The following is a 23,529-nucleotide window of genomic DNA, read 5'->3' on the forward strand; positions in this document are numbered from 1 at the left end:
GTGGGGACAGGCCCTGCCTCTTGACAGAAGCACTGAAGAAAAAGGGTGAATCCCATTTCCATTAGACTGTTCATTCAGTGAACGGCTGTCTTTTCTCCCCAAAACACCCGGTAATTCCTCCTTAGCAAGGTCAGTTCCAAAACAAGTTTTAAAGAAAAAAAAAGAAAACAGAAAAAGGGAAAAAGATCATCCAGGCCTCATTGCAAATTTCAGATAAGGTCATTTGACGTATTAGCATGGGCTTAGGGCAAGAGCATACAGCCCACAGGCTTGTAACCCGTTAGTTTAACCAGTACGAAGTGCACAGTGCTCATTACAAAGCTGGGACGAGCATTAAATAGTAATGACCAACCTAACGGCCAACGTGCCGTGAAGTGCGGATGCAAGGACTAGCAAAACCTGAGGTCATTTTAAGAGGCATTACAAAGGGTCTTAAGAAAGAGGTTGTTTTGATCATACTTCTATAGGCCTTCCCCTTCAGCAGAACAAAGCATTATATTACAGCACTAACAATGAGATATTTTTCCTTGAGTCAGCTTTAGAATAATGTTGACATTATAGTCAATACATTATATATCACTATATTTATGTCAGAACCTATCGGCATAAAAATAAATCAATCTAAATGCATAGCTTTTGTATTTAAATGAAGCCTGGCAATGCCATATCTTTCCTTCAATTTTCACTCAGCTTCTTATGTGTGTATCAATCATTTCTGACAGATTTCATACACTGGGATATCACCTCTAGTCTCACTAAAAACTATTCTAAGTGAATTTTATACACAGAGACTGGAAAATCTGCTTTTGGGAGCTCTTTTTATAAGCAGTACCGTTTTTGATAGCTTAAGTTTTATTCTCGACCTCATTCAAGGTAGGTCTGAATTGCAGGCCAGCGCACTCATAAATGAGGGGCACCCCGAGTCAGCCAGGCTGCACTGAAGCATCAGCAGAGGTGAACAAGCTGGTTTCCAGCTCTGGCTACCAGGTTGTTTCACCCCAAAACAGTGACCAGAAGAGATTGCTCAGGAACCATACAAACCAATCCAGTATAGAAGAGGCACCATGTAAGTGTTTTAAGAGAGATTTTATCAACAAACTTCATCTTGAGCAACAGACATAAGCTGATATGTTTTCATTGCTACTCCATCAAAAAATGCATCTAAAAATATAAAATATCCAAAAAAAATGTAAAGACAGTCTGTAAGACGTTGACTAGCTCAGTGAATAAAGTAGAATATAAAAATGGCCTGACATCTTCAGTATTAAGTAGGTTAACCAATTTCCCATAAGTGACATCTGAGATTTTTTCAGCAATTTGCAACAGCCATATGTGACCCATTTCACCCAGGATGCCATAAGGCAGTTACTTCACTTACCTTAATTTGAAGTGGCCAGTTATGTTCAATCATCATTCCAGCTGACAAGAGAAATGCAGGATGCCAACTCCACTCTCTCTGAATTATTGACATTAACAGCTGTTTTATATCTACAGACAGAGCTTTGCAAACATGTAAACAAGTCAATTAATTACGATACTATAGTAAAATTGATTTTAATAATTTGAGGAACATCCTGATGTTTTCAGATCTGCAGACACTATATAAAAATTAAAGATACCAGAAAGAGTAAAATTTGCTTGTTTGGAGGAAACAGAACAGGAACTATTTTCTTCTGTTTGCTGCAAGGCCCTACCTTCTGCGTGCAGAACAAAAAGACTCAGCCCTACATGCACAGATGACCTCGGATGGGTAAGCAGACTCTCCGTCGCAGGTCAGGTCTGCTTTCACAGCCCAGCTGGAACCTCTCCAGCAGCACCACTCCAGCCCAATGTGACAACATGCACCCCAGAACCGCTCAGAAACCCCTAATCTGCTGAAATCCAACAAGGCTGTGCCACCAAAATGAGCTCTTAATAGATGTGAAATTAGAGAAATCAAGAGATCTTTGTGATGGACACCACATCCTGATTGGAAAAGGGGTTGGCAGTGCTCACCATGCTCAAACACATATCTGTATAGGAAACCACCGAGCTCACAGCACAGTTCTCTAGAGAGGACACAATTTAGGTCTTAGTCTGTAAAATTGGAGGACTTTTTTGATCACTACTTTCCTTTTCCATCTATGGATCAGAGGGCATTTTGGATATAGTTGTTTTAAATAAGTTTACTCTGTATATATAACAGACAACAAGACAGGGATCACCTCAGCTAGAGACTTAAACCTATGCCATTTTATGCAAATTCAGGCTTCACAAAACACATCAGGTTGGGGTCAAAAGGATTTTTGCTGAGGATGCTAACATTGCCAGTCAAGAGTTCAGGTTTGGGGATGAAGATCATGGTTCCGCCCCTCCACCAAATAGAAAACACAACAGCCACCACACTCACTGCATTCGTGTCCGGAGGAATGGCAGCAGCTTCAGTCATTTGTGTCCTGGGCAGGAATTCGACCAAAGGCAATTGTACCAGAGTCAGAGCAGCAAACTACAGCAGTCTGAGGCATCTGGCAGGGGACATCAACGTGCGAGTATTTCAGGAAATTAGACGTATGCAGTTATAAATGCAGGGGTTGGACTAGATGATCTCCAGAGGTGCCTTCCAACCTCAGCCATTCTGCAATTCAGCTTAAATATATATATATGCACATGTGTGTGCAGGTATGTTTATATAGTTTAGTCACTTTGTTACCCTACCCTATTTTACTTGCATGAGAAGAAATAAAGTGACCTCTTCCTGCTGAAGACTACTGGTATTAGCATTTGCCTTTTAAAAGCAGCCTCCAGAATCAGGTAAGTAAATCACAGAAAAGCAGCAATTGCAGCCTTGAAGTAAGACTTTTTGTCCTAACGCAGAAAACCTTCCTTGCATGTTGATGTTGCAGTAGTGACCTCTAGTGACAAGTACCCCAGAACAGAGGAGTGTTTGTTGGGATAAACTACCCTGCTCACATCTTCCCCCTCGATTGCTTCTCCTGGTCCAGCTCCATCTCCCCTACGCTGGGAGGATGAGCAAACCCCATCCGCAGCCTGCACCACCATCTGCCTGGTGAACCTGGCCGTGGCAGACCTGCACTACCTCTTCTCTTTGCCCTTGCTCATCGTCAGCTACAAGCAGCTGGACACTGCTGAGAGTTTATTTTACAAAATCTGGAGGCCACTGGGGAGCCCGAAAGGTTGCCTCAACCCCCCTCTTCTACTTTCTTTCTGGTCACACTAACTGAGCCAGGCACGCCTTGGAGCTGAGGCTGCAGCGGGCTGGCCCCCTTGCCAGGCCTGCCGTGAACGCACAGGGGAGAGGCGCCCCAACAAGACTCACCCCTTGCTGAGGAAGCACGTCCCGGCTGCAGATGCTATCTGCTTGACTGGGTGTGAGGCTTGGAAAAGTCACCCAGCGCTAGAACTGTACAGAGGACAAAAAAGAAACTTCATTTCAGATTTCAAAAATCCCTTTTCCCCTTTTCTGTTTGATAGTCAACCTGAATCTAAAATTATGCATGGGAAATTTCAAGCACCAACACAGCAGTGAGAAGAAGGCTCCATTTATTAGAGGAACGGGTGACAAAGGAGCAAAAGCCAGACAGCTCCCATGCTCCACAGCCACAAATGGAAAAGCAAGGTAAAAAAAAATACAAAAAAATCACTTAATCACTGAGCTGAAAACCCCTCAGAAAGGAAAGGCTGGGTTGTTTGGCGCTGAGCTGACAGCGATGTTACACCACATACAGAAGTGCACCGCAGTACTTTAGTGAGATGCACAAGAGTACAGAGAATTTAGGAACTGAAAGTTTCAGCAAGACACCAAGTTCCCCATTACTGTCCTGCATGAAATGCTGATCCATGGGTAACGGCAGAACAGCCGTCTATCGTCACAACATGCCAATATTAGCCCAGAAGCAGAGATCTGTGACTGGCAGAAGCAGCTAGCTGAAGGAAGTGAGGAAGAGCAGTACAAGAACAATTATCTAATTTCTTCCCTTCCCAAAAAGGACAAATGCATCAACCCAACAGCAAGGGAACCAGGGGGACATTTTTCCTTTGGATCCTCAAAGAGACGCTTCGTCTACGTATTTCCCAGGGGAAAGCAGAAATTGTGCTTGTTTGAAAAAAAAAAAAAACAAAAACGTAAACCTCAACTACCTCCAAGGGCAACAACACATCACAGAACACTAAGAACAATACAAGTGCCAACATCCATTTAAAGCTTTTATTAAAAGAGACCCATAATTCACAAGTCTACAAACAAAAATCAACCATGATAGTGTTTGGTTCTCTAAGGGAGCACAGAAAGCACCAGTAAGAGTTCTCACAGGTCAGCGTACTGCTCCGGTTCAGAAGTAAGCTCAATCTGCGACTTTATTTTCCTAGATTGCTCTTCAGAATACATTACTATTAATCAAAATAGTCCTGGCTTAGTCTTTCATAAACCTGTTAGCCTTTTAAGAACATGAAAGAAATCTCCACTTAGTCATATCTTAAAAAAAAAAAAAAAATTAAAACAATGAGTTGCAGAAGGGCTAAGTTACTGCAGGCAAAGTAATATAAATATAACATTTTTATTCTAACAAAATATTTTCTCTCCAGTCAAGCAACTTGTCTAAATTTCGTAAGCACTGGGGCACTCAAGAACTCCCTGAAGTCAGCCAAAAGCTCACTCACCCCCGTGCACCTCATCATCTACTCATATAGCAGCTCTTCGCTCGGTGCAGCCGGTGCTTAAGAAAGCCAGATGCTCTTCCCTTTTAGAGTACGATTAGTTTAGTGTAAGAACTTATGTCCAATTACATAAGTGAGGCTTTATGGTTAACAAAAACAAAAGGATCTGATAAAGCACTCCGCAGGAGTTACTAGAAACTAGCTCTGTTCAGGAACAAGCCTTCCACAGAAATTACAGAAAAAGCGTAATTTTCATGATGAAATGGAACATTTTTCCAAGAGTGCCAAAACTCAGTTAACTCTTTCCACAGTTTTCAGTGGCAACCTCTTAAATACATCAATTTTCACGTCAATCATGACTTACATGAGGTTATTGCTAAGTCTGTGATCTAACATTAAATTCCAGGGCTAGTACTTTTTGAATAGAAGCATTAGAATTGTATGGTTCAGTTTCTTCAGAAATATTTGCTCAGACCAAAAATAAAAGAGGTAGTCTTCCCTCACATTTTCTACGATAAAAATGAAACAGATTGTTTTCAATACGGCAATAAAGCTGTCCAACTTGAGAAGTTAAATATTCCATGACTACATCGACTCATTTCACAGCAACTTGGTTACCGGAGCAAAGCTTCCACACTTCAGCCATGGTTGTATACTGAGAGGAGATCACGTCTTAGCTATTGAGTTGAGCTACTCACTGAGTATTTTAGGAGGGTGTAGCACACGCTCACGGGTTCAAATAAACGGCCAGGTGATTCTTCCTCAGTATCTGTGTTATTTACCTCAAAGTGCAGAGGGGAGCTTAAGCCAAATACTTTAAAAATAGGGTCTATGCTTGCAGAAAAATGTGGTGCATGATTCTGCTTCTGCAGCGTTAGTTCTCAGTACTGGAAACAAAGTTGTGTGTACAGGAACTTCAATGTGTTTCTGCTTTTGCAAGTGGGGCAAGATGCTATTTCAACACGCTTCTGTGTGCCATTGTCGATAAATAGGAAGAGTAATTATCGGGTAGCTGCAAAAAAATAAGATTAAAAACATGCATCATGAGAGGCACGCTCCTCAGCTTATTTGGTCTGATTCAATTCCATTTTCCTCATTACATTTTTAACTACCATCAGTGAGACTGTTTCTGAGAACAAGCATACATTAAGCATTCTACTCAGAGGTTAATGTGCTGGCTATTCGAAACAATAAACCGAGGTTTTGAAACAGCCATTTTAGTCTTCTATTCATTACTATTAAAAACCCTACTTGGTTACTAATACCTGAGCGCCTAGTTTGGAGAGGTATTTATTCCTGAAACTAAAGTCATCAGCTTTTGGCCGTAATTTAGCCAAGTCATCTTCATTTTGACGTCTGAGTCTCTCTTGTTCTTCAGCTCTGGAAAAGAAAATTCATTTAAGAGACTTGCACTGAAGAGTGCAAACTCAGCAACTATCTTGTGTACGGTGGTTTTATTTCTTACAAATAAAAATGCTTCTAATGTTTGTAGATGAATTTTGGATATTAAATTAACAGAAAGCTGTGAATGAATTACACTAAGTGTAAAGAAAGAGAGAGGCTATTTTCTGCAGTTTCCTTTTATTTAGATTGCAAGACTTCAGTAGAAAGATAAATCTTTTGATTTTCACAGATTACAACATGCTCAATGAGCTTTTGTAAAAACAATTTAATATCCCTTTATTGAACAGGTCTTCACTCCTTAAAATATAAGATTACAATACAAAAAGAATCAATTGTCAAAAATGCAAGTAAAAGACTGCTCAGCAGTCTTCAGAATTGATAGCAGTCTCCTACAAAAGAGTCAATATTTGACCAGACCATCGTCAGTCAGTCATTTCCTACACAATCTTAGAGGGAAACAGGACTGAACAAAGCTCTGAACATGTTTAGCTTAAGACAGTGGTTTGCATTAAGACAGTGACAAAGGCAGTAACAGTGACCCACTTCCAAGCTCACAGTGACCCACTTCTAAGGAAGGCAATGAACCTTATTCCAGTACAAAAAATGCTGTTAAGAAGTCTCCACCCACACCAAAATGGTACAGTGCTGTTCACAGGCACTTTATGCTAGCCTTTATTTTAAGATGAACGTGTTTGTCCTGGGCTGCAGAGTGCCCTCTCCAATGACACAGCTTAAACAGTGTAAAACACTGTAAACCGATTTTGTTCAAGTGTTAAGAGATAAGTTGGCATTAGTTAAAACTGGTTACAAAGCATAAATCTTAGCCATTTCCTATAAAATTCCCAGAACGTTAGTTTTTTGAAAAAGAACTATTGTCCAGTGCTGACCACCAAACTAAGCAACACAAATTCTTCAAGTTGACATGATGCTGATCAAATGCTCCCCACTTCTGGATGATATTTGCTAATCAACTTTCTTTTCTGCAAAAAACATTGTAAAAATTACTGAAAATATAACTCTAAGGCACTACATCGCACAGCATACTCTAAGATGTCTTTCACAGTAAATTCTGGCAGTGTTATGCACGTGGTCAGGGCAGACCGAAAAGTGGCTCTGTTTGGACACAGGTCTCCTTTGCTCCCGAGCACAATGTAGGTTCTTTTGTTCTTTCATTTATTTTAAAAAATGGCTGTGATGTTTTGCCTCAAGGACAATACTCATCACAATTAAGTCTGCCTGCTCACCAGCTCTGGAAAGCTTTTGTTTCCTTCAGTGTTCCTCATGACTGATATATAACATAAACCAGGACAACAATCAAGACAATGTTACGTGCCACCACAAGTCACCTGGCAAGACTTTGTTGACAGGCTGTTTGTGTTTTTTTTTTTCTATATTAAGTATCATCATGTGCAAAATTTTATAAAGGTCCATAAAGTACATATGTAAAGTGTCTTTATTATCAAGGTATTTATCTGGAAAGAACTTAGATACAAGCTGTGAGATGCACAGTATCTGCAGGTAAAGTGTTGTTAGCTATTAAAAAAGGTAAAGCATTTCAACAATACGTGCAAACAAACTGCAGGATCTGAAGGGACTCACTGAGCTGAATTAGGTCAGAACAGAACACATATCAGAGAAATTCCACATTGTTTATATGTAAGCAGCTCAAATTCCACAGAAGTTATCCTGAAAGCTGTGACTGGCTTCCATATTAACATTTGTCATGGAAAAGCTTTTCACTGCAGCCAGCATTTATGGCACAGATCTGACCACAAACTGAGCTTGACATTACCAGTGCAATTTAAACTCAAGCCACAGTTCTCAGAGACATGTTGAGTTAAGACTTCTAAATAAGACAGCACAAGGAGCAAGCTGAATGGGAAGGGACCAGAGTGCAGACTCTCTTTCTTCTGAAGAGGAATCTGGTTTTTAATGTGACTCTTAAAAAAATTAGTCCATGCATCACTTGACAATAAACCCAAGTAATGTTTGTTGCTGACTCAGTCAGGAACACGCCACGTAAAAGGGCACGTTTTGAAATAAATGATGCAAACTTTTTAAAAATGCACCTCTATTCCGCTGAGCTGGAAGGCTACTGAATTTAATGAGGAGAAATAGTAAGCAGGAGTGCCAGGAAGGGAGACCTGGTTCATTGTTACTTCCTCTAATTATTCACAGGAGGCAAGAGTATGAAATCCTACTACCTCGAAGGAAAGAAAGTGACTTTCAATACAAATGTCTGAACTTAGTCTTTTGTAGGTCTGCCAGTAATCTACCCAATTACTTCAGGTTCAACATTTTGTAAGGACGCTGTTCTTTATACTTACTCGGTTGCAGCTACTTTTTGCAGCTTTTCCCTTTTCCTTGCAGACCAGTTAAGATCACCACCTGCAATAGATGACAAATCTACTTAGAAAACATCAATTTTTAAAGCTTCAAATTCTGTATCTTTGATAGCATACCTCATTACAGAAATTCTCACAGCATTTGACAGAAGAGATCACTCATTTTATAAAAACTGATGTAAATAGAAGAAAGCAACTTCCTCATAATCATATAAGCAAGCAAAATCAGGAACTACACTAAGCTCTCAAGCCTGACTCAGGTTTTTGCTGAGTAACAACGAAGTTTCTCTACAACTCATCACACTACCCCATAAAATTAGAGAAAGTGAAAGCAACTTGGAAAGAAACAAACTAAGGTAACCCCTCCAGATCTTTCAGTGGTTACTGCTTCAAGAAGTAGCTGAGAAAGAACGCTATTTGAAGGAAAGTCTACCAAGTTTTTATATTTGCAGATACATACAATCAAGCAGTTTACACATAAAAATAGCTTTAACTGCTTATCTGCATAATATCCTACACATTTGTTCACGTTAGCTGGAGGGGCAGGTACTTCACCCTGCTGATCAGCTTTAACATCACAGCAAGGTTCACGCTACAGCACCAAGGAAAAACATTTGATGAGGACAAGCCTCATCCAAGGGACAGCACCAAATCCATGTGCTATAGCATCTGACGCCCAGCTGTACACCACCAACTGTAAACAGTTTGTCTTAGTAACTTGATGGATTATGATTGAAAACAAACATCAAGAGACACTAAAAGCACTTACCTGTGAGATGATTCACAAAATACAGCATGACTACAGCTATCAGTGACACTAAAAATAAAATAAAAAACAGTTTTAGCTGACAGAAAGTTTACCACAGTAACATAAAAGCAGCTTTAACATCCCACTGAGAAACAATTAAGATTTTTTTCATGACAATTGTAACAAAAAGGGAGCTTTTTGCCAGCAGCATTTCTATCACTTTTGAAAATTCCACTATGCTCACAAGCAGCATGGTAACTCAGAGAAAGTTTAAGGGTTTTTTTTTTTTTTCATATTAATAGAGACCCCTGATATAAACACAGCCTTTAAGAGCATCATTCACCTACCCTTTCACTCACTCTGCATTTTTTCCAAACATCCACACTACTCACACTAAGTCACTTCAGAAAAAAACACACAGTACTTCACTAGGTATCAGTTTCTTTCAACATTGCTTCAGCTGAAGACGTCTATCCAACTGCACGGACACAAAGGAGTCACTAGCGTGTTACAGGAAATATTTAGAGAAGCCAAAGCCTCCTCAACGTACAGAATCTATTTTCAGTGTTTTCACTACTTACAGCAAACACAAGCACTGAAGAAGACCTCAAGAAACAAGTATCCTCTTGTGTCCAGAATCATCCCAGCTGCTATAGAAATAATCGCCAGACCAAGATTCTGGATAGACTGCATGCTAACACAAACAAAGGATTACCGCTGTGTAGAAGCTTTTTCAAGAACAATCAATATTTTATTTTTATTGAACAACAAGATTAACTTCTCTCCATATGTTAGGCAGAGTCACGACTCTGTTTTTGCAGAAGTTACTGTGCATCTGCTGCAACCACACGCTGAAACTACAGGAGACTTCTTCCCAGACTGAACTTGAACAGAACCACCAACCTTTGACTTGTTACAACTACTTCGTATTATTAAGTGGTTCCACAGTACAGGGACATCATCACTGTAGAGCAGCATAAGACGACAGATCTCAGTACTTACAAGCCATAAGCAGTTCCCAGCTGATGTTCTGGAACAACAAAGGCCACCATGGGCCACAGGGCACAGGCAAGCAAGGAGTAGGCCACTCCTAGTAAACTCTGGTGAAATAAATAAGCGACAAGATGCTGGATGAAATGTGGTTTTGCTATAAGGTTCTAATAAATGAATGTATTAGTTTTCCCCTTCTCCAAAAACAGAAAAGAAGAGCAAAAGTAAGGTGTTTTTGCTATGCTCTTCTAAATAAATATGCATATTTAGAAGGAGAGAGAACTTTTTCCAGAAGTGGAAACACTGGTGGGCAGAGCGTTAAAATTTGTAAGCCTAATTTTGTAATCTATTTCTCAGGCACTAGGAAGAGGAAATTCACAACAAAAACTTTTTTTCAAGTTTACAGCTATCAAATATAGCACACTAGAGACAGTTTAAAACCATTAAAAGTGGCTTAATTATGATATTAATAGTCTTAAAACCTATTTAAATTTTCCCTTGTTATGTTGGTGTAGTTATGAAGCTATCTACGTAGTCAGAAGACAGGAAACATGCAGAATAATTCATCAGCAGCAAAATTTCTTATTTTGTCAGATTTAGCTATCAAAGTCTCTTTGAGACACTGGTTACCATTGCTATCCAGGGGTTCCAGAAGGTGAACGCCAACATAATATGAGAAGCAAGCGTAGTTATCACCGCACATAGAACCCATATGATATTCTTTCCAATTTTATCCACCAGGAGTCCAAAGACAGGGGACATGGGTGCCGATATAATATACACAATGCTACAAAAGAGTGAAAAAAGAGAATTTCCCTTGTAACTTGAAGCCATAAAAACCACACACACAAAGAAAAAGAGATTCCAGAACTCAAAATTCCCCAAACGTCTGAGGACATGAAAACATTCATCATCCAAGAAGGAAACAGCAACGTACTTAGAGCTTTTGGAATCACACACCATCTAGTGTTTTCCATTTTGCCAGATCCAAAATTCATCTTCAAACAAGGAAAATTTATTTAGCATTGCTATTAAACTGTTTCCATCAACTCTGAAGGGAATCACCAAATTCCACAGTAATTCCCTTCAGATAGAGCTTTTTCTTTCAGATCCCTCAACCAGCATATCTAAAGACATCTTTACTTAAGCAGATGTCTCCCAACTATTCCTCAGCCCATGTCAACTCTACCTATCCACTGAAGCAAAATACAGATACATATATACACCTAAAGCACAACAGTAGGACATCTACTCATTAAACTAACCAAAATATACCTGTCAATTGCACTTGCTTCTTGAGACGAAAATTGGAATTTCTCAATAAAGAAAACCCTAGAAATAAAGAAGTACAAGCTTAGAACGATGCATACATGAATAATTATGAAACACCCCAAAAGAGATCTCATTTAGAAGACTATTAAGAGTCTCAAGATTTTTGTCAAAGGACTATTTACATTGCATTTTGCAGAAAACATTAAAAATACATAACCAATATATAACACGGTAGTGAGACATTAGCAATAAGAGGTTTTGGAACACATGCACAAGTGAAAAATAGGCACCTACATTGCTGGCTGTTAAAACATCTCAAGTAATCTCAAAATCTCCACTTTACAACATAAAACACTCATGAAGCTCACAAGGTCTGTTTCTAATTGTATTCAAAATCTGATTGAGTTCTTACATCAAGTCACACGGAAAAAAAAAATCTGCACACAAATGCTTCAAGCTTCAGCTTGATATATTAAAATTAGCAGCAAAAGAGCTTCAGTCCAAAGCTGTAACTATGTTTAAGCCCCCACCTCAGAATCGACGGTGAATGAGCATTGGAGGAATTCTATATGACAACTGTCCACAACTTTCTGCACCAAATCTTGGTGTCATGCTTCAGATCTAAATAGAGTTTTAATCTGGCAAGGGAACACGTGTTAAGCTTTTGAGTTCTGACAACTCACCTACACAAACGAATGCTATTTCCCACAAAGCTCAGCAGATAAGGGAAGGGTGAGAGTTGTGTGCAGCACAGACTTACTAGGGGACCAGTCGTTCTGTAGCCATCTGCATTTTTTAAACATTAGCCGCACCTCCTACCTTGTTAACCACATTACAAGTAGTGAAACCCTGGCCAAACTCAAGGGGAAAAAGAGCTGCATTATGCAAGGTGCTTACTTGCCAAGTCCGATGAAAGGAAAGACCGCTCCATAGTAACAGACACAGATTAAAAATATAAGCCACAGTGACAAAGAGAAGTCCTTCACATCAGTTAGCTTAATCACTTCACCTGGAATGGAGGCAAAAGACAATATTGTTTCAGTCAGCACAAACGTATCTGAAATTCATCCACACTGAATAAACATTAAGGTGACCGAGAGTCACTACTGCAGTATTATAATCCTGCCACTATCTACGTTCTTGTATAAAGTTCACACGGTGAGCACAAGCTAAGAATACAGGTCCTAGATCAACAGCACCAAAGCGGAGAACTATGTCCTACATTAAGCCGGATGTACAAGTTCTCCAAAGTTTTTTTAAAGCTGTCTTGTGCAGTAGAATTAAATATAAATACTTCCCTGAAAGAACAGTTTGATCAGCTTGTGAAATTAGTGCCTGAAACGTCACGCTATATACTCACACTTGGTTCTCAAGTTTTGTTTATTTTCTAAGTTCTCCCACATGGAAAACTCAAAACACGACGCTGGTGGAAAAGAGCTGCACGTTTCTGCACACTCACTGACGGAAATAAGACTGATTTCAACAAAACAGAGTCCTGCTGGCAACAGCACTGTCCAGCCTGGTGTGAACTGCAAGGTTCTCCACAAGCTCCATAAATAAAGCATTGAGCAACCGGAACGATCTGCTCTAGAACGAAAGAATCGAGTCCAAGGCACGTTTACCTGCACCACTCACCCGTTTTCCCTTGCTCTTTACCAAGGAGTTTCTCTGCTCTCTTGTCCAGATAAGCAAGGATTAGCGCGCAACCCAGTGAAAAGAGACACGTTATGCCACCTGCAAGAAGGTAACACAACACGGTTAGCTGTTGAACCAAGCAGTAATTCGGCTTTTAGACACAGAGGGTAACATATCTTCACATATCAAATGCAAGCTCAGTCAGATTAACACCAGTTTACGCACAAGACTCAACAAGCTGTACAGCTCAGAATAAGGTGTAAGTATTGAAGTCTACCAGATGAGGCACCTGTTCGGAACTGCAGTACAAACACCAACTATATTTATTCTACAAATATTACCACTGCTCCCACTCAGTACAGCTGAAGTCCTTATCTGCGCCTTGCAATAACAGAACCAAAGCCGAGGCCTCGTTAACACCACCAAGACGTTAACACTAACATACATGGCTCTGAAGAAAGGGAACGCTGATCCAAAGGGAGCTGAAATTCCACTTTTACACATCAGGCAGCTACACACAATCTGTGATGTGATGCCCTTCAGAATTTTTTTTTCAAAGCCTGCCCTTTACTCAGAGTACATTGAACGTTTCATTGCTGTAAGACACAAAATTGAGTTCTGCGGCCAGAAAAATCACACAGCATTTTATCAGATGCAGCAATCATACGCTCTGCAGAAGCACGGCATTAAGCACTGATACAAACACTATTTGAATCGCTCTTCCCAGTCCCAAATGCCTCTTTCGTACTTCCTAGTCAGCAGGAAATCAGTAATGCGTATGCGTACTGCTCAAATTCAGAAACCCAAAACATCAAGTGACATCAAGATTACGAACCTATCATGAGAGTTAGCCCAAGAGTGCTGTGACCACTGTGCCCCAGAAGATGTTGAACTCTGGAGTATATCCATCCCATGATATTCATGTTCACTGTGCTCCCCTAGGCAGAACAGACTTACGTAAAGAACGATGTCTTCCACAATAATGCGAATTCAAAAGCAACATTAGTCAAACTGCTTACTGAACAGTGGTTAGAGACGGATAAAACTACACCGGGAATAAAAGGCACCAGCAACACAGACAAGCCACGCCCGCTAAAGTCCATGGATTAAAGCTACACAGCTTTGAACTTACAATTCTGGCCATGCTTAGTTGTAATCCAAACACGAGATTTAGCTCTTTGCCTTTAAACCAACTGACTGCATACGTGTTCTGGGCCACCGCTAAGGATTCGCCACCTATTCTAAAAAGGAAGGCACAAAACAAAACATGTTAACGTGGGAAGTAACAAGAAACAGCCCATCACTTGCTATCAATACCAGCGTGACAGTATTTCAGAGTAATTTCCCTATGAACAGGCAAATCTAATGCAAATAGACGAGGCAACAGAAGTCTTAAAGACATGATTCAGGTAAGAATTGTCTTTGGTCATTTATGGAAGTCGAGTTGATGAGTAGCAGCTTCTCGTTTCCGGAGGTAGAAACATTAAAGAACCAAGCGGCACAGCTGCTGACCCCAACGACACCGAAAGCAGCATCTTATCAGAACCCAAAGCCGATTGCCCACCCCCAGCAGAGCTGGTCAGATTTTCTAACATTTTCGTTCTGTGGAACATTCAAAACTAGGAGGCAATCTGACATTTGCTCTTGTTTTCGCCACTACAGCAGCACTGTTGTATCTGTCATTGCTAAGAATTCCCTTTATTCCAGAAAGTAAAAATTAGAGAAAGACTAACCCAGTTTTGTCAGACTACTGAGCGCCAAGTCTTTATTTGGGGAGTTTCGTAACTTCTGAAATCAGCAGGCAGATTTTCCAAACGAAGAATAACCGAGAAGTTCTACTTATTTTCTAATTTTATATTAGAATGGGAACACGACTGAAGCTTTTTGCACGTCTCAACTCCAAAGATGCCTCAACACCCAACGATTTTGTCGGAGCGCAAACACAGCAGCGGCCTTCTAGGACACAGAAAGCTGATCCTACATGATAGGGCACATAGCACGCTCTTCTGAACTTACCCAAATACCAGTCTGCCTGCTTCCATCAGCCAAAAAGCATTAAGCAGTGCTCCCAAGGCAAAGATCACCTGTCGAACAAACATTTAAGAAAAATTATCATCTCAAATTTGGAGCACGGAACAAACTGGAACCATCTCAAAGCAAGATGATTTTCCCTTTCTGGACCTAAAGAACTGTTTCACATCCACTTCCTGCTCTTTCCTTTTTATTTTACTCCTCTGCCTTATGCATTATCCTGCTGGCTACACAAAATCCAGCCTGACCCACCCTGAATACACGCTACTATCAGCGAAGCCATCCAAGCTTTTTTCTCCATCCCACTCCCAGCAGAGATGCTTCTGGTATCATCCTTCGCCCTCTCATTTGCACTTACCTGCCCAACGCAAACAAAGATGCTAAATATTATAGTGCCCAACCTGTAAGAAAAAATAAAACAACTTAATGAACAGCTAGATTCTTTTTCCCCCCTGTAAAACACAATATTAGACCTACAGCAAGGAAAAAGGGGAGGTTGACGTCCAATAAAGATTCTCTGTAATAAATGTTATAGCTTGACAATTTCGTTAAAAAGATACAGACTGGCATTTTTAAAGCTACTTTACTGAAGACATAAAAGGAACAAAAACTGGTTGTACCAGTGGAAGTTCCTAGGTGGTGCGTAACAAAAAAGAAAAAACTACGCTGTGTTGAATTCCACGTGCACTTTAACTCTACCATCCGCTAAACACCAACGACAGCAGGACCACACCTACCGTATTCCAAATACTCTGTCTATCAGAAAGCCTCCAAAGAAGCAAAGAACCACGTTGGGCCAGGAATACCAGGCATAGAGCGCCATGAACTGAGCCGTGTTCACCTTCATATCCTACAGGAACAGGAGGAGGAATTGAAAATAGGTAAGTAAATTATTTGCTTTTAAGGTAACTACAAAGTCATGGGATAAGCATCTATGTAGGAGTACTTAGAAATAAGCACGCTTTCTGATCAGAAAGTGCAAGAAGAGGTTTGGTGAAGATTTCTGCTGGAAATAGGACATTTTAGGATGAACTGACGCACGCTGTTTTACCGCATAGAGACTAAGATGTTCTCGGGGGCATCTAAAAGAGAACCACCCACCTCCTCTCAACCAGAACGTGGTAAATGAACGCCGCCAGCACCTCTGTCGGGCTCAGCACTGCTATTTTAACTCCCCCCCCCCCCCAAACCCAGCCTCACCACACACCAGGCAGCCCCCCCCCCCCCCCCCCCCCCCCAAGCAGCACCCCACGGAGCACCAGCCCGGCGGGCGACCGGGCCCCACACAGCCCCCAGCCCTCCCCTGAGGGCAGGACTCACCGCCTGGACCTGCGTCTGCAGGGCGGCCGGGTTGTCGTAGCAGAAGTAGCTGCCTGCGGGGAGAAGGGGAGGGAGGCCTCAGGGGGGGGGAACGCCTCAGGGGGGGGAGGCCCTGACCCGGCCCGGCCCGGCCCGGCCCTGCCCGGGGGCTGCCCCCCCCTCCCGCCCAGCCCCGCACCGAAGCCCAGGAAGCACATGAGCGCCAGGACGAGCAGGCGGTGCGCCAGACGCCGCGGGTGGCAGGCGGGCAGGCGGCGGGCGGCCCCCCCCGAGCCGCCCTCGGAGCCCAGCAGCGCCCGCTCCTCGTCCGCCATCGCGCCGCCGTCACGTGGCCGCCCCGCCACGTGATCGCCCCCCCCCTCCCCGCGGGCGTCACGTGAGCGGCCCCGCGAGGCGCCGCGGGTGGTTGCCGTGGCAACGGGCGGGGCCCGCGCGGCCTGCGCCAGGTCGCCTCAGGGGGCTGAGGGGCGGGAGCCGCGCCTCACACGGGGCGCGGGGACGGGGGTGGCGACCCCCGGGCACTGCTTCAGGGTGAACTCACAGATGTGCCCGCACAGCCTGCTGGCTGGGATGGCCTCTTAAGGTCATCAAGTCCCAGTGTTAACCTAGCGCAGCCACGTCTACCGCTAAACCGTGCCCCTAAGCACTGCACCTACAGGTCTCTTAAATACCTCCAGGGATGGTGACCGACTGCTTCCTGGGCAGCCGCTTAAAACCCGTCAGAAACCTTCCAGCAAACAATATTTTCCTAATATCCAACCTCAGGCTCCCCTGGCACAACCTGAGGCCATTTCCTCTTGTCCTGTTGCCTGTCACTTGGGCGAAGAGACAGAGATGAATATCTCTCATTACATTCACAACTTCTCTGAGCCCCTCTTTATTTTTCCACCTTTTCCAGTGTGTTTCCTCACACTGTGTATTACCCCTCTGCTGGGTATCCAGTCCTGGGTCACTCACGCCGCTGGACAGGGCCGTGCAGCAAACCTGTACGGTAATGGTTCATGTGAGAACATCAGAAAAGTCACCTGCACAAAACGCAGCAGGATGTCGGCTGTATAAAAAGTCCCTGATATCTCAGCAATGATAAAACTGGGTCTTAGGCACAGTCTTGGAAGGACTTTTCAGTTTTTTGCATATACATAGTCCCCTTGCTATTTAAAGGGGTTTCAATGGCAGGCCTACAGTAAGCAAATCAACAGCACGCACGTTTGTTGCATTTTGCCCGGCCTGCTCTGAGCCGAGGCCCACTTTCCATCTGCTCTGTCGTTAATTTGATCAGTAACCATTCAGGAAAATCTAAAGTTTTCAAAGCACATTGGTATAGCGTGCTCGTAGTGCATCTACTGCGGAATACTATTGGCAGTAAATTGCTTACGTTTCACTCAAAGTGTGTCTTCTAAAAGCTACACATCTGCCAAAAGACAGCTATGTTATCGAATGCCTGTCTTCCCAGAAAAGAGAAATTACTGTGTCACATTTTCAGCCACCCTAAACTAGTCTAGATTACTCGAAATTAGTGCAGCTCTTTCAGTTTGCTCTTGAAAACCTGGTCTTGACCTGCACGGCCTCGTTGCAAAAGCGTCATCCAGCAAACCCGATTTCAGGGCCGCTGGAGGGAGCTGGAGGGCAACGCGCGGCCACACGGACCGCCATGAGCTTTCGGGGGGCATAGTTAGCTGTAGGTCGGTCCTATACAAGCATAAAAGGGATAACTTTGGGCAGCAAAGTTATATCTAGTGAAAGTCTGTGTATGGAAGAAAAACAAAACAAAACAAAAATATTATTTCCTATCTAACTATCCCCATTATTCGAGGAGTCCGATGTCATGTCACCCAGTACTTTTCTTGCTCTCTCTGATCCACAGAAAATACGTTTTTGGTCATTCTCACACTCTAGTTTCCCTCCAGAACACAAACATGGATGTTGCAAAAGTCTGAAATTCCCAAACTGCCCTCCCACCACGATTCTCAGAAAGAAAATGCCGAGAAACCTCAGGAGACAGCTGGACCCGTTGCCAGAGACGAGCAAGGGAGCCCCAGCCACGCTGATCGTGAAGTACAGAGCCAGAATCAACAGAACCAACTTCGTTATGGCTCGTGGCTGCTTCCCCGAGACCTTCTGCCCCATTTAGAGCATAATCTTGACCACAGGAATTTCTGAGACATTATAGTGTTGGTCAAGGAAGAAAACTCTCAAATATTAAACGAACTGCACAGTCTATTCCGCAAAATGATGGACACCAATTCAAAGCTGATGTACCCTACAAAGTTAAACTTAAAAAAAAAAAATCTGTAAAGAGCCAGATATTACCATCAAAAAATATATTGCCATTTTCCCTGTAACTATTTTAAAATGTTGGTTCAGAAGGCACAAGTAAATAGAAGTGATGATTAAAGATGAAAGAGGTAGCCAACACACACACAAAGGTGCCATTTTAATATTTTATCATTGTTGTGTGATTTTGTTTTTTAAACTATAATACTCTTACATCAATATCGAATCAACCCAAGGTACAATGCGTAATAGAAAGTGTCCCTGCCTGTGGCAGCAGGGTTGGAATTCAACTTTAAGGTCCCTTCCAAGCCAACCCATTCTATGATTCTGTAACTCATGGGCAGTGACATGATACCAGCACCCTGACTAAAGGATCCAACAGAAACTCTCCTGTAACTATTGATCAGTTTTATCACCAAGGATATCCAGAGGAAGATCTAGAAAAACACTGTATTTTCTAAGTCTCAAAAAGACTCTCCAGCCCCATAACCAAAGCAACAGGCAAAAACACAAAGCAAGTAAACATATTAAAGTGCAATTTGTGATTTAGGATGATGATATTACGGCCTGGATTCAGCTGTGTACGTCAATGTGAAGAACAGAAGTGAAAAGCTTTCAGAGGCTCTGCAGATATCCTCACCACAGCTCTTGTTTGTCTGACTTTGATTAATCAATCAACAAGCACACAAATATTCTGCAGTCTTTAAAGCTGGCTGCAGATCAGGATTTCTTCCCGGGTTCTTTGTTGCAGTGTTTTGTATGCTACAGACCAAAAAATACACTCTGCAAAAGTGTTTTTAAGAGCTTCTGACAACCGTGGCAATTGCCTCTGCCAAGTATGATGACAAAGTATTCCTGGAAAAGTGAGTACTCAGCGAAGAACATCATCATGACTTTCTGCTAACCGAGCAGTAGGATTTTACTGGTTTCCCATGTTTTTGTCCCATTTTAGTTTATACAGCTCTCCGTAACATTACAGTCTCCTTATCGTAAGAAATTCAGTATGCCACTGCTGATCCCATAGGTAACGGAAACACAGAAAGACAGCAACATATCCCTCCTTTTCCTGTTAAAACAGTGAGACAGAAGGCTATTTCAGAACATATCACGTCAAAGGTCAAATCTTTCTCTAATTTTATTATTTATACAAAGGCATCCTGGATTTGTCTTTTTTATTTAAGCTGTGTTATCCTGAAAACTTCATGATTTCATAACGTGGCTTGCTTTTTCTTGTCCTCTGTTCTGCCTGCTTTTGGACACAAGGGATCTATCTGAATTCAATTATTCTGTGGTTTCCTATGAAAAAGGTGCAGGGGAGTTAAAGCCAACGAAGCCTTTGTCATTCATCCCTTACAATACCAATTGCAATATTGCCACTCTCCCATTCTATTACTAGCATACAAAAATATGCAAAGATGGAAGGTTTAAGATAAGCTACTTTAAAAGCTACCTAAATCATTTAAAATTATTACTTAATTTGTTATTCGTAAACAGGATCCACCGAATATAATTGATTCAATACCAAAATAGTAAATTTAATGGTGGGAAGATTCTTCCCGTGGAACACGGCCCTGGCAGGCTCTAGTACAACAATGGGTTTCTGTGCTTTCATTCATCCTTGAGGGAATTTTTGTAAACCTGAAACACATTTAATTTTATGGTATTTATTTTCAAAGATGTCAGTGGGTTTTTCAGGTTATTTTCATGTCTGTGTGCTTAAATGTTTTCGTATTAGACAAGACTGGATTTGTACTTTGTCTTGTTAGGTATAACACAGAGCCCTTTATAGCAGAGTAAGAAATTACATTAATGTATCTGGAATATTTAACTGGAGAAAAAGAGTGTTTTTCCACTAGCTATTACAAAATGTTTGCCATGCCACCCCTTTCTTCCCATTCACTTCAGTCTTCACCTTGGATGTGACCTTGCTGGAGCTGGAGCGCGGTGTGGCTGTAACGTGCAGTGTGAGTTAAGCCTGAGATGATTCTTAAAGGCATTGCTGGTGAGACTTTATGCCACAAATAAATACAGTGGATTACTCTTAACCTCATACTTTAGAATGTTTATTACAGATGCAATTTCTGTCTTACCATAAATCAAAGTACTTAAAGTGCCATATGATACCAAATGTTTAGTTTAACAGCATAAAATTGAGCAAAAACTGTGTACAGTACTTTATAGATGCTATAAAATCCTTGTGCTTGTGGCCTCACCTTTTTGCATTGCCCAGATCAATCAAGTTCACTGAACACTCTGGATAGTAAATACCCACGTGAAGCAACGATTAGCTTTCACAGTTTGGTTCTTCTAAGTTATTACTGTCCTCAGCAAAAATGCTTCAGAATACGACAAAATTGCGAAGACGCAGGAAGTGTATTTAACATGATTAAATTTACCTCACCATCGTTAGCCTATTGGCCATTCTTTGAAAGAAAAATCTTGCGCTTTGCCTCCGCTTTGCACTAGCAACCTCTTACGAAAGATCTGTTGTACACAGGCACACAAACATTTTTTAATCACCTCATGTGGTAAGGGATGTGTTATTATAAAGCTCGCTGCGTCCTGTGCTCTTCCTGTCTCACCCAAGTGCTATTGGACTTACATGCAATCTCCTTAAGATGTGTCTAATTTCTGTAAACTATTTTACATCAGAGAAAGCTGAAAAAAGGCTGAGGAAGCATTTTTGCACCATAAATCTACGTGAGACCAAAGATCTTGGCCGAGGAAACCTCCTGAAGCTCAGAAAGCGACTCTGCCAAAGCAAACACCTCCTCCCCTCTCAGCCGAAGGGGCTCAGCTGAGTCAGACAACAGACCACAGAACCGAATGTCGCGGGTTTATTGCTCTTTTTTCTAAGATCGTCAAGAAAAAGTGCTCTTTAGATTTCCCCAAATTATTTAAAGCCCCTATACATTCCCTAAGGGAAGTGGCTATCAGGCCATACCTCTCATAGCAAAATCTGCTCAGGTAATGCATAAGAAAAAAGCCTGCAGTGAGAGCGTAAGAGCAGTCATTCACAACGTGCAGCTTCTTCAGCACTTCGAGTGGGCTTTCCTTTAGTATTACTGTCTGGATACTTTAGCCAAGGTGGATGGCAAGAAACAAAGCCAAAAAAAAACGGTGCATCAGAGGCTGCTTAGCACACCCATATGCAGCTAGAGCCAAATAGCGTCCAGAGCTGGGGAGGGAAATATGAATTTTGGTTTCAAGGACTATGCCTGAATTACTAGATAACACTTCGACTTTGCTCAACGTATGTTAACAGTGCTAACCCTGAAAAATCTGGTTAGTTGGTTGAAACGAGCAGAGATGCCTGTGAAGCGCTCTAACACAAACGCTGAACCACAGCGTTTATCGGATGCTCCGTCAGTGAGACGAGGCGTTCTCACAACATTTAAACTTTTTTTGAGAAGCATACTCTTTCTTTTAACAGGATGGACACTAAATGTTTTATAACTAAGCCCAGCAGCTTAGGAAGGAAGCTCTGATGTTGACTGAAACGCTCAAAGGGTAGTGCAACACACCGCCACCGCGCTCTGCCCGGCCGCCCGGGGCTGGAGGAAGTCCGCACCCCTGCCAGGGACAGCGGTCACTGCCGCGGGCCACAGAGCAGCAGAAAGCAGCGTAAAGGCTCTCTGTCGCCGGGGCTCGACCACTCGTTTTTTGGAAACACAAGCATTTAGGGTAACAGAAGTGGCAGGAGGAAGAAGCTGGTTCCCGCTGACTCCGTTGCAGGCCTTCCCGTCTGCCCTTCGTAGGCCTGTGGATGTGCGATGTGCACGGTTCACCACACAGGCACCATTCTTCAGTGGATGTATACCAGTACCACCGCCCGGTAACTTGGGCAGCAGGCTATGACACAGGCGAAGTAACCAGCAAGAACCCACTCTAAAACTGCAGCATAAATCCTCGTGATTTCCAAACCAAGGCCTTCAGCTACCAATCTCCCTTAGTTACTCGTACTCCAAATACAGATCTCCTTTCAGCCCCCCGTCCCCTGCCTTGTCCCCGTCCCCCGCCCCCCACCGAGGCCGAGTATTTTATGCACATCAAGCTGTTCCTCATCAGGCATTTCCTCTGCCCTCAAGTTATTGAACTTTCCTGGAGAGTTTCCAAGCCAAGGGCAAGGTGGTTTTTTCCTCCTCTCCCCAGACAGCAGCCCAGCGCCGAGCCGAACTTCCCGAGCACACAGCTTTACCCCGCGGCTCCATCATCTTCTGAACTCTGGGATTCGTTCCTTGTTGGTACGCCTGACCCTGCGGCTTGCTTCCCTTCCCCATTTCAGTGAACATTTCATTTCGCCTTTACGCAATTTGCTTCTCACCATCTCCGCTAGGCCCCAAACCCAAGGAGCTGCTTTCCATTTTGGAGCTGCAAGGCTGTTTGTCTGGAACGTCTCTTCCCCTGTGCAACCTCCCACTTGGGATCTATTTATCTAGGTACAGCCTGCTTCGCAGTGAGGGCTCTTTCCTGACAACACCCTTATAAGCAGTGCCCGGCTCTATACACGAGCTTATCCAGCTGTTGTTATCCTAGGAGAAACCCCGCTAGCAATTCCTACTTTCCTGACTGGTGGTCGCTTCCCTTTGCTCCAGTGCCCCAGCACTTACATGAGTTCTTCTTCCAGCTGCAACACTTCTAGCAGGTGCCATAGTGTACAAACGTATTTTATCCACCCCAGGTGTTCTCAAAATTCGGTGATCTTGCCCTGTTGTTTGCAGAGACCAACAAAGACAAGTGTGGTATAATTTCACCTAGCAGTCTATTAAAAAAAAAAAAAAAAAAAGAAATATTCTATACCTGTATTTGACAAGCATACGTTAAATATTCTTACTGGGTTGAGACTTTTCAAAGTAA

The 23,529-nt window shown here is 42.4% G+C and overlaps 1 protein-coding gene across 3 annotated transcripts; it reads right to left on the reverse strand.

The window, feature by feature from the left end:
* Positions 1–4,190: 4,190 nt before the first annotated feature.
* MFSD1 (major facilitator superfamily domain containing 1) lies at positions 4,191–16,749 on the reverse strand. Of its 3 annotated transcripts, XM_067002738.1 has the most exons (17): positions 16,577–16,749; positions 16,399–16,451; positions 15,816–15,928; positions 15,437–15,479; positions 15,064–15,131; positions 14,180–14,288; positions 13,883–13,985; positions 13,048–13,146; positions 12,310–12,421; positions 11,416–11,472; positions 10,771–10,927; positions 10,153–10,250; positions 9,732–9,844; positions 9,172–9,219; positions 8,385–8,445; positions 5,919–6,033; positions 4,191–5,665 (listed from the first exon to the last, which is right to left on the reverse strand). In XM_067002738.1, exons 1-17 carry the CDS (start codon positions 16,710–16,712, stop codon positions 5,606–5,608), a joined length of 1,545 nt encoding a protein of 514 aa, XP_066858839.1. In that variant the 5' UTR covers positions 16,713–16,749; the 3' UTR covers positions 4,191–5,605. The 3 variants fall into 3 exon arrangements, with proteins under 3 accessions (XP_066858839.1, XP_066858840.1, XP_066858841.1); XM_067002739.1 differs by lacking the exons at positions 4,191–5,665; positions 5,919–6,033 and adding an exon at positions 6,216–7,037; XM_067002740.1 differs by lacking the exons at positions 4,191–5,665; positions 5,919–6,033 and having other exon boundaries at positions 8,381–8,445.
* Positions 16,750–23,529: the final 6,780 nt, after the last annotated feature.

This window comes from Anser cygnoides, chromosome 9 (genome assembly GCF_040182565.1).
Source record: "Anser cygnoides isolate HZ-2024a breed goose chromosome 9, Taihu_goose_T2T_genome, whole genome shotgun sequence".
Classification (NCBI taxonomy): Eukaryota; Metazoa; Chordata; class Aves; order Anseriformes; family Anatidae; genus Anser; species Anser cygnoides.